At 37.9% G+C, this 12,402-nt stretch overlaps 1 protein-coding gene across 1 annotated transcript in view; it reads right to left on the bottom strand.

The window, feature by feature from the left end:
* Positions 1-12,402, bottom strand: part of DAPK1 (death associated protein kinase 1) — a 95,505-nt gene that overhangs the window by 12,473 nt on the left and 70,630 nt on the right. Inside the window, exons 18-21 of the mRNA XM_031598538.2 lie at positions 10,698-10,796; positions 7,728-7,805; positions 4,991-5,213; positions 1,010-1,198 (exon numbers count right to left, since the gene is read on the bottom strand). Of these exons, the coding sequence (XP_031454398.1) occupies positions 1,010-1,198; positions 4,991-5,213; positions 7,728-7,805; positions 10,698-10,796 (589 nt within the window). The remainder of the gene's footprint in view (positions 1-1,009; positions 1,199-4,990; positions 5,214-7,727; positions 7,806-10,697; positions 10,797-12,402) is intronic.

The following is a 12,402-nucleotide window of genomic DNA, read 5'->3' on the forward strand; positions in this document are numbered from 1 at the left end:
AAGATCAAGATGGTAGAGAGAAAGAAAAAAATTGAAGAATTTGTGGCACAACTATTTCACTGCAGAATTTGACCTGATTTAAAATTATTCTGAAAGAAGAAATTAGCCCATACAAAGAACAAGCTTTAGTTACATGCCAAACTCCTCAGCATCTAGGACAAATGTTTTGTCACAGTATGTATTAGTGTGCATATGCTGAATTTATATTAAAATTAAATTAGAAGATTGATTAATTTGAACTCAGAGTCAGAATTGCAATCTGCTGAAGCGTGCAGAACATCATCCTTGCACAGAGAGATCTTACTAACACCCTTACTAATAATCATAGAGGTGGTATGTATCTTTTGTATGATCTTCACACTCAAAAGTGTTACACTAGGATCTACGTGTACGTAAGACAAAAGACAGCCATTGGATGAAGAGAAAGCACTACATTAGCCTTTAGTTTGAACTGCTCACTCCTGTTCCAAAACATCTTCTAAAACTAATCTCTGCTAACTGGTTCCAATTGCAGAACACTTAACTGCTTTCTGAAAAAATGAAACCAGAAGTTCCACTCCGGTGCTCACCAGATATGTTCCAGCCCCCTTGGTGGGTAAGAATAGTTAGGTCCTTCATGGAGATGGGAAACACACCTAGGCCTATGGGACTGAATTAAATCTGACAAAAATCTCTAACATAAGCGTAGGGACCTTCAGACTGGTAGGTGGTGTCCTAACCTACTCCTATTCCAACAAACCTCTTTCTTCCACCCCACCTACTTGTCTCAAAAGTATTCCTGTGTAATGCTATGAATATCTGACACAAAAGATTACTAGGTGTTTTACAAGCAGAGAATTTCACACTGATATACTTTCTATTTAAACACACCCCACCCCCCAATATTGAATTCTTAACCACAGTCACTACCATACCAAGTCATACATTTTATTTTTTACTTCTAAAAACAAGCAACATGGCATTACTTTCTCCACAGAAGAGAGGCAAGCCAGCTCAGAACTCTGCTTACCATTCAAGTAGGCATTCTGAATGTCAATGGCCTTGGTGGACTGATCATCAGCAGAGAAATGAGAGTGATGAGCAGGTGAAACAAAAGCTTCTAATACCCCTTTTGTCAGGCCTGGCTCAAACATCATACTTCGGCTTCTCACACTGACATTCTCACAACCAGGATAAAGATTCGTAATGCTTACTGAAACTGAGTTGGAGAAAAGGAAAATAAAATTAAAAATCATGGGAAAGTTACAATCATATGACTTCAAAATAAGTATGCTAGGCAAACAGAAAAAAACTGATAAAAAATCAAATTTTTCTTCAAAAAAAGATGATTATCAAGCTGTGTGTACACACAACTACATCTTTATTCTGAATGCTGAAAAGGAAAATATTAGAACGATCCCATTTGGTGCTTAGTGCACTGGAGCACATATACTACTGGGAAGGAAGCTAGGAAAGGAATAATTTGGAAGTAAAAGACTTGAAGAGTTAAAGCTCTTCTACACCACAAGAGTATACATTTTTATAGATAAGGGTTGTAATTTCATAGCATGGACTATTTTTATTGGCATAAAAGTGCTACACATTTGAATAGTTAAATTCTGTAACTAAGGATAAAAATATCATAGAATCACTAAGGTTGGAAAAGACCTAAAAGATCATACCATCCAACCATCTATCTATTGCCAATAGTTCTCACTAAACCATGTCCCTCAACACAAAATCCAAACATTCATTGAACACCTCCAAGGACGATGACTCCACCGCCTTCCTGGGCAGTCCATTCCAGTGCTCAGCCACTCTTTCAGAAAAATAGTCCAGCCTGAATCACCCCAGTGCAAGTTGAAGCTATTCCCTTGAGTCCTAACACTGATTAGGTGAGAGAAGAGGCTGACCCCCAGCTCACAATAGCCTACTCTTCAGGTAGTTATAGAGAGCCATAAGGCCTCCCCTGAGCCTCCTCTTCCACAGACTCCCAGCCCTTCAGCTGCTCCTGATAAGTCTTGTGCTCCAGACCCCTCACCAGTTTTGTTGCCCTTCTCTGGACATGCTCCACGGCCTTAACGCCTTTGTCGCAGTGAGGGGCCCAAAACTGAAGAGCACTCAAGAGTGGCCTCACCAGAGCTGAGTACTGAAGGATGATCACTTTCCTGCTCCTGCTGACAAACCACTTCTGATGCAAGCCAGCATACCATTGGCCTTCTCGGCCACCTGGGCACACTGCTGGCTCATGTTCAGCCAAGCATTGACCAAAATCTCCAGGTCTGTTTCCTCTACACAGTCTTCCAGCCACACTGTATAATAACTATTTCTGAGGAGGTGCAGGAGAAAAGCAGGCCCTTAACTGAAATGACTTATAAGCAATTTGTTTAGTTTACGCTCGCTGCAGATTCTGTAAATGAAAAAGGGCTTTTTAATTAGTTTGCACCATCTAGTGGAGAAAGTAAATATTTATTTCCTCTATTAGAAGCTGAATTCTAATACATGTCAGTAGTATAATAAAAACTTTCATGTCCTTTGGTAGACTATTTAAATCTTTAGGCTCACGTGAATTAAATACAGTGAATTCAGACTCATTTCTACAGAATTTTTAAAAACATAAACATGTTGTCAAGTACCCTACAAACTGGGCTGTTTCAGATTGTAGTGCTCCATTCAGAACATTATTCATGACTTACATAATGATTTGCATCCAAAATGACCAGATACTGAAACAAAGTAATGTCATAGTGGATTCATTTGAACAGTGCTGCTCAGTTTTCAAGTGTAAGTTTTAGAGAAGCTATTTTCAAGTGAATGCTTCAAATTCACCATTACTTTTATGGGGATTTTTCAAGCAGCATGACTGACAGATCATCTTTCAATTTATGATGCTATGACAGCATTACATTACTCTCTGGTTCTTGTATCAAGTGACCTAAAAAAGTGTCTTCGGTCAAAACCTTCACAGAATCAGAATAGCGTGGGTTGGAAGGGACCTCAAAGATCATCTAGTTCTAACACCTGTGCTGAAGGCAGGGTTGTCAACTACTAAATCAAGCTCAAGATCAGGTTGCCAAGGGCACCATCCAGCCTGGCATCAAACAACCCCAGGGATGGGACAGCCACAGGTTCTCTGGGCAGCCTGTCCCAGCATCTAACCACTCTCAGTGAAAATTTTCCCCATAATCTAATCTAAAATCTCCCCTTTTTTAGTTTAAAATTGTTCCCGCTTGTCCTATTACTGTTTACCTGTGTAAAAAATTCCCTCCTGATTGTAAGCTCCCTTTAAGTACTGGAAGGCCAGAGTGAAGTCTCCCTGGAGCATTCTCCAAGCTGAAAAAGCCCAACTCCTTCAACATTTCCTTTGTAGGAGAGGTGCTCCAGCCCTCTGATCATCTTCATGGCACTCTTCTGTATCTGCTCCAACAGCTCCACATCTTTGTTGTGCTGGGGGCCCCAGATCTAGATGCAGTACTCCAGCTAGGGCCTCACAAGGGCAGAGAAAAGGGGGACAATGACATCTCATGCTCTGCTGGCTACCACTCTTCTTATGCAGCCCAGGGCACAGGTAGACTTCCAGGCTGCAAGAGCACACTGCAGTCTCTCCCTGCTGTTCAGCTTTTCGTTCACAGGGATCCCCAACTCCTTGAGAGCAGCTCTGCCAAGAAGGACTTCTTCCCCCAATCTATTTACATCTGGGATTGCCCCAGTCCAAGTGCAACACCTCACACTTGGCTTTGTTGAACCTCATCAGGTTCACACAGGCCCACCCTTTGGAATCCGTCAGGTTCTTTTTGATGGCATCCCTTTTTACTGTCACATTAACTGCACCACTCAACGTAGTGTCACCTTCCTGCACTGCCTCCAGGAACTGATATTTGTGGTGTAGTTAGTCTCCCCTTGTACAACACAGTGAATTATGTTAAATAATCCAAGAACTTCTGATTAATTTATTGATGTATTCTCTCACCACCACAGGTGTTAATGTCTTCTGATAAATGAACAGCAAATGTAGTAACAATTGTGTTGGGTATCTTGACAAATCACAATAATTACCTTAGCATTTCCAAAGGTGATAGGAGAGAAAGAGGAGGTGAAATCTATTGCAAGCTCTTGCTCTAACATTATTTGGAAGTAATGACAATACCTAAAACTGCAAGCAATACCCAAGGGTTTTTAAAAGAGAAAGACAACACTGACCTCATCTGAAACTTAGGTAACAAGATTATTTCTGAACAGCAATTTAAATTCAAGCTCTTCAAATTGCCTGATTAGCTTGGATACATCGGACAGCATTTCAATGTTACAACAAACAGTCCTCTCTCTCTGGCATGCTACCACAACTACAGGCTCTTCCAGAATGAGATACATGTCGATGTGTAAATCTAACTAGTTTCTCCACATCCTGCAGCTCTTTCCACATTACACAGGTTAACTTCATGAGCAAGGTTTCCTTACCATATGCATACTTCAGTTTAGAAAAGCTCCTTTTTCATCTTGATTAGAGACCGTTTTAGACAACAATTGGCTGATCCAAGTGCCTTACCAGAAAGCTTCTCTGTGTATCTGTGGTTATACTTAATGATTGTCTAAGGATGCAGAAACTGTTTTACACAGAATTTATACTTAAACAAAAAATGCTGATGAAACTTAAGTCCAAAACCATGATGGTAGAATCTCATTATGGCAGCAATATCTGCAGCTTAAGACTTTTTTATAGAAATAAATACAGTTTTCAAAGTACTGTCCTCTGCTCTCTTAAGCTCACATACTTACCACAGTAGTAAACAGAAGCTGAACTATTCTTTATTCTCCACAACTGCTGCTTCTCTTATTTCTTATTTTAGGCATCAGATTGCATGCAGAGTAGTCAATACCAACTCCGCTTTACTTTAATTTCTTACACACACAGGTTATTCTGTCTTTTACAGCACAGTTAATAGGTGCTTGTTTGGACTTCTACAGATGAAAAATGAGTTACTATTTAAATGGTATAATGTTAAAGCCATACCTGAAGGTTTGGAAGACAAAGGAGATGGAGGGAATCTGGTTGAGTTTGTGGAAGAGAGTCTAGGCCTACGTCTTCGGAAGAAGCTTCGGATTAGGCCACATTTGAGAGACTCCACAAGGGTTGTTTTTCCAGAGCCAGAGTGTCCAAACAGCTTCAGTTTGATCCGTGGCTGTGGGTTCTGTGTGTGTCGCAACTGCTGGATAAAAACCACCCTGTGCGTATCCTAGAAATCAGTACAAACAAGAAATCAGAGTGCATGGCAGAGAACTTTTGCCTTCCAACAAATGTAAAACCTAGGATTTAAGTAGAACTTCTTTGCCAGGTTAGCATTCATCTGGATCAGTTCTCCACCCCTGCTCCATCATGCAAGTGATCAATCACTGGCAGAGGAGGAGGAATACGTAACCAAAACACAGCTAAATCACTACTGTCCAGAATTTGAATTGTCATGAAAATCATCAGAATCAACATCAGTGAATGGGATCATTCTGACACATGATAGAGGACAAAAGAGAAAAGAATAGTCTATTTTAGTTCCCTTTTTCCTTACCCATGATTCTGTGTAGCATAAGATTACCTTTAAGCTTATGTTATATATATTCGGGTCTGAAGAATTTTGCAATGATAACCATCTGAGCAATCTGAAAACTTAGCATGCTTCTCCTTTCCTCTTTCTGTTATCTTTTTCTATACTTGTTATGCTTAGGAGAATGTTCTCCGCCTGTTTATTTTCACTTCACTTTTTTGCAAGCAAAATACTGCCTTATCCAGACCAATCTTACATCTCAATTCCCACAAAGTTCTTGTCTCCCATTAAAGACCTCTTCCAACCTTCGAAATTTCTACCCTTCTACTGCAAGCTTAAATCCTCTATACTTGTTTCCCTTTTTACTCCCAAGCCTCAATAAGTCTGCTTCCCTACTTAACTGTCCTTTCATTGTTTGTCCTCTGAATACATTCATTAGCTCTTCCACAGCAGCAGTCTCCTCATCATATTCAGGCCTTCTTCAAACCTAATCACAGCTTCTGCAGAAGAGCTTTGCTCTTTAAGCTTACCCATCACCACTGTTTTGCAACAAGAATAACAGCCTAGGACAAACAAAACACATCTTGCTTTCTTCCTGCGGCAAGAAGCAATCAGACATAGATGCTCTACTCATGTGAGCTGAGCTTTAAAAATCAACTCATTAAGACAAAGCAGTGGAGGACAGGAAAACCATTAAATGCCTCCCACCTCAGAAAGACCTATTTTAAGATAACTAAAAGAGCAAAGAAATTTGATTTATGCTCCCTTCTTCAGTCACCCATTTGGAGCTGACAGAGGCTCCATTGTTCAGCATTTGTACTGGGTTTAAGGTGAATTATTAAAAGAGCACCCACTGCATCAATCCCTAAAATAAGAACATGCTGCAATTTCACTGAGAAATTGCTCAGAAATAGTAGCGTATTTAATTTATTTTCTTCCTCCCTAACAGGTATGTACAAAGTATGTTCATCACAATGCAAATTTGCACCCCCTCACTGCTAATATTCAATTATCTTTAAGAGCTACTAAAACAGTAAGTTCTTCATATGTGCTTTTAGGAACAAAATCCTCTAGAGGCATTGAAGACAAAAAATGTCAGGTTCAGTCACTACTGATATCATCCATTTTAAGTGGTTTGTGGTAGATTTATTAATTTCAGCTTACCAAGTTATCTATTGCAAGCTCTGACCAAATATATAATTACCATACATTTTCCCTACATATGTAGTCAACCTACAAGAATTAAATATACTCCACTGTCAAAGAGCATTAGATAAATCTCTTCTGAAATAAATTTTAGTAGCTTTATCTTGTTCCTTTTGTTCTAGGTTGATTTGTACTAGTTCCATATCTACATCAGAAACATTTTTCCACCTGCATGCAAAAACAGTCAAGAGTTGTTTGTTTTTTGTTTTGTTTTCTTTTGAGCAATACTGTGCCGTAGCGCATATATATATGCTATACTATGGATCTTGTTATGACAAGTGTACACGAAAGATATCACTGCAAAGAAAGCCTCAACTTTGTACCTTTCTGTCATTTTCACTGATATATTTTACAATCCTAGCAAGTATAGATTTACTGGCATGGATGATTCTACTTCCTCCTTGGAAATGCCTGGCATACATACATTTCCACTTCAAAATTATGTGGAAAGAAGAGCCTGATCATATATTGTATATCTCCACAATATCATCGGCATAATTAAAACAGTACTCTTAGCTGCTTTGGCTGTTGCCCGAAATCTCCAGGAAAGTGATCTCTGTATCTTCACAGCATGAATGATACTGCATATTTGGAATAATCAATCTATATCAGACTTGTCAGACTTACTCCTTTATGAGAAGCCTAGATCAGCTTTATGTTCTAAAAGGTAGGAGATTTTGAGCTTCTGAAATTGCAGAATTAAAAAAGGACACAGAGAACTTACACTACTATTCCAAGTGGTATTCTAGCTTCCAGAAAACCCCTCGAAGTCATAACTCAAATCTAATTAAAATGGTGTTGAAAGCAAGTCCTCCTGATATTTGGTAGGCATAATTAGAAAGCACATAAGATGGAATGTTGGTGTTGTCTATCTTGCAGCAAGGATATTTGTAATGGGTTTTCTAGAGTGGCTTTTGTGAATGATCTTATGGATTTCCCATTTTCAAACTGCTTCTACCATTTTAAAAACATGAAGAGCTCAGTTAAAATTTACACGTTCCCAACCTTTTTAAGTCTTGCAAGCAGACTGGCTACATGTTCATGCTGCTCTGCTCTGGCAAGATCTTCTGCTGTTTTCCCATCCTGTTGAAAGATAAATCATTAGCTGCAGTTTCTTCCTTTTACCCACAAAAAAAAGTTACGTGCAACACAGATCAACTCTGCTTAAAGCAATAACTGAATAATTACTGTCAGACACAGATGAGTCAGGGAGAAGAAAAAAAAAAATAAATGAAGCAGTACTGACTATGCCCACTGGAATTCCAGTTTTCTTAAGTAGTGCAAAGATACATGCAGTGAAATACACCACAGTATTTCGTTTACAAATTAGCATCTGGATGCTATTGTACAAATACACTTTGAATTCAGAGTCTTAGAGTGATGCAGTACTCTCTTTCTGTATTCTTCTTTTCTCACCAATTAGTAGATTATAGTAATTTCTATATACATTTCTAATAGATACTACTTTCTAAATAGATTTCAAAGTTTAAACAGTTCACAAAGACGACACATTAGCATATTCGCTTGCATGAATAGCAGGTGAATTTTGTCTGCTAATGGATAAAGAATGATGACAGCATATAAGTCAGTGGAGGTATAAAGAAAGCATGAACATTATAAAGGATGTGCTTTAAACTGCATCGGCAAATTCAAAAAGAGAAAAGCTACCTTCAGCATTCTACTCTTGATGTAGAATTACCCATGTTTTATACATCAGCAGTTTAATATAAAATAAGCTGAAAGAGAAAGTGCTATTTTTCCTGTTACGACCACATTAATGTTGATGATGTTTTATATTTTGGCAGGAAGTAACTAATTCAGAAGGATTTTAATTCTCTCTCTTTTTTTTTTTTTTAAGAAAGAGCTTTCAGATATTAAGACAAAGTACTGGAAAATTAAGACCTCTTTCTTGGACTTCCATTTTTTATATACTAGCATTTCACGTGGGGTTTGTGTAGTCTTAAGTAATTTCTGACAACCCTGTTAACTATTGACTGATACATGAAACAGGCATCTTTGATAACTGGGTATCAACATACAGGAGCCATTTTCAGTTTTCCATAGAAGTTCTCCAGAATTTCTGATAATTAATACAGAAAAGGAAAGGAACATTAGCAGGCAATAGTCAGAATCACAGGTCATGTTATGAAGTGACTAATTCTGAACAAACATCTTGTCCTTAAAAATTCCTTCCAAAATTTAAAAGCGTCTGCAATTTTACTGAAGAAAGATCTGAATTCCTTACAATTCTTTTTCCTTAGAAAGATGTAACAAAGACAAGAATCTTTGCATCCGCGCTGATCCACATTGCATGGCTAGATAGTGATAAGACAAGAGGGAATGGTGTTAAACTAAAGAGGGAAGATTTAGGTTAAATGCAGGGGGAAATCTTTCACTAAAAGGGTGGTGAGGCATTGGAACAGGCCGCCAGAGAAGCTATGGATGCCTTATCCCTGGAGATGTCCAAGATTGGATGGGGCCCTAGGCAGTCAGATCCAGTGACTGATTAGTGGTTGACAACCCTGCCTCAGGGGTTGGTTTGAGGACCCTTCACACCTAAGCCATTTTATTATTCTATGATTAATTCATATTCAGGGTGTTCCTCCTGACAGGGTTAGCATCAGCACTACTTACTTTGTCATTCACACTGATACAAGCTACAGAGATAAAAATTACAAGGAATAGATGGACAATTATACCAACATAATCATTTTGACATAAGTGAGCTGATACAGCTCATGAATCCCCTATCCACACTTTTTCCTTATATCTCAACTCTACAGTATGCAGTATTGACAACAGAAATACAGAATAAGACAGAAAAAAAAAGCAAAGGACAAAAACAGGTGTTAAAGAGAAAGCTGTAAAATGCCCCACAAACTCCACTGCATGCACATTTCATTGCTGATTATAGAGGACACAGCAGTTACTGACCTAGTCTTCCAGATGTCATTTTTAGATACTAAACTTCTTCAAGCCACAATTTCAAAGGTTTTAATGACTATTTTTGAATGGCTTCTATTTGTCATGTGAGATACATACTTAGAGGAAAAAAAAACCAGTGCTCAATGTATGGGAAAGCATAAATGTAATTTCCATCAAACAGCTAAAGCAAATGAGATAGAAATCTTCCTTTTCTCTCCCTTTTTGTTGTCTCAGGGATACTTCATGTGAGGAGGAACTTTGAAAAACAGAGTCAGTTATAACCAAATCACAGTCGCATGATTTCAATATACAGAGAAGCAGTTATTTCAGATTAGAATGCAGTGATTAGAGCAAGGAACAGCATAAACCAATGCAAGTCTTCTAAAAATAAATTACAGTGGGTGGGCAGGTAAAGGTGTACACAATGCCTTGGATGTATGGAGGGTGTACGAGGTATTTAGGAAGAAGGATATTTAATTTCTTTGGCAGATGTGCCAGTAATGACATTGCTGCTCAAAGCAGTAAGAAAGAAAAAAAGATATCTTGAGTAGTGCTAATTGCGAGCAACAGTACTGATTGATCTGACATAAATGATTTGTTTTTACAAAGATACTTGCACGCTAGTTCAACTCTTCCATGCACCCACACATTTATGACGTGAAAATGAAGCTTTTAAACTGCTCCAAAAATCCCAAAAACCCAACAGGATTCATATTATACATTTTTACAGCAACTGTACATGGTATGAAATGACATATCTTAACATAAAGCTGTAATAGGCCACCATTGTTATCTATATGCCTAACTAATTCTTAAATGAAGAAACTCCGCAGATGAAGTGGTAGCTTCACTGTACCCAGTTTCAAATTCAGCTGTAAGAAGGGAACAAGTAGACAATAGGTAATTATTTTCAAGCTACAGATCTTCTACTACCTACTATTTTTTCATTTCAAAATGTAGTTGTATTTAACTCCCAGTGCTCTCCCTTGAGATAAAATTGTTTTCTACCACTTACATAAAACATCCATGAAGCACGGTCTTAATACTTACTGAGGTTAAAGTTTCCACATTGGCACCAGTAAGACACAGGAACCGGACAACTTCAAGAACGCCATTGTTTGCAGCAAGGTGTAAAGGTGTTCTTCCATACTATTGTGGAGAAAATAACGTGTCATATTAGTCAAAGAATATCATTCCAATGTTTATGATTAATAATAAAACATATCATACCATTGTTATGTACTGATATACTGCAAAGGTACTGTGAAAGTTTTAAGAAAAAGCCCTTAGTTTTTAAAACTCTTTTTGAAGTTCAATTTATTTCAAACCAAGCATTACTGAAGATAACATGTCTGCAGTGTTCTCCTAGCAAGGAATAAGAGATGAATATAAGGAGTGCGCATGCAGGGATTTATGATTATAGTGACAAAAGGAAACTGATGAAAGTATCCTCATCCTGTTTTTGCTCTTTTCTCCAAATATTTCTGCTGACAACAGGCTTTCATATCAATCACTTCTGGTCTTTTACCTTCACAGCTAACATCATAAATAACTCTACAGTATATTGTAAATCCCTGCACTACTTGCAAATCCTCTTATCACATCCTCTTATTACTTCATATTTTCAATACAGTTCTCCCTGTTTTAACCCTACATTCAGAATTCATTTGCTTACTTCAAAAAAAAGAGTACTTGAAAGCAAAGCTAAGTTTATGCCAGCTGCAAACTGGAAAGATGCTTACCTGTCAAACTCAAATGTTTATGATGTTCTACTGCACACAGTCTGTGAAAGAAACTAGCAGTGCCCTCAACTGGTATTGGATATGCATTGGACAATGCCAGTTTCGAGGACCAAGAACAGATGGCCCTTAGTTAATTGACTCACATCATCGGTTTCACTGCTTAAGAGGACAAGTAGAAATAAGTGTCCTTTACTTCGTAAGACCTTTGCTTACTCTTTCAAATAGACTGTGTTCTTAAAAATCACTCCAGTATATTTGACTCCTAAAGTTCATGTCCTGTTAGTCTTTTAATTGCATCTCCTGTGCCATGATCCCATATATACTGAACACTTAAAGACTGTTCTTTTCTATGGTATGCTTGAGGCCAGGCTGATCCCAGCTGAGCATTTTCAGTTATGAAAAGAGATGCTAAACCAGCTTTCTGCTGAATTAACTCACTTTCTCAAAGTGTGTTCTCAGCAGTAAGTCTAAATTTAATTGCCTACTCAATAATACTTAAACTCAGAGGCAAGATCAGAGAGCTCATTACTGTAAGTTTCTTGACTTTGCAGCTGATGATTTTAGTTATTAAAACGAAGTGATTTCACTGGACAACTTTCAAGCCAGAAGACCTACAACTTTAATTAGCTAGCTAATATAGAAAAGGTCAGTTTTCATAATAAATGGAAGTATTAGTAAAATGTTACTGTAGGAATATGCATGTTTTCAGAAAGAGTGAATTACAATATCTGAATCAAACAATTAATAGATAACGATATAAAGATCATTACTGATATACAAGTTTCAGAACACATAAGAATTCAACAGAGCAGGGAAAGACATTGGAACTAAATATCAACACAGCATGTCAGCAGTCTATTGGCAGACTTTAAACTTCAAACAAGCTAAAAGAAAATTTCCTCAAACAGCTTACTTACTTTTCACCTAAAGATACATAGGAGGAAAGCCAGAATGGTAAACCTGCATAGCACCTCATTTAGTTATCCCATACCTTGCAGCAACAGCACAAGAAA

The sequence above is a fragment of the Phasianus colchicus genome, chromosome Z (assembly GCF_987193195.1).
Source record: "Phasianus colchicus chromosome Z, bPhaCol1.hap1.1, whole genome shotgun sequence".
Lineage (NCBI taxonomy): Eukaryota > Metazoa > Chordata > Aves > Galliformes > Phasianidae > Phasianus > Phasianus colchicus.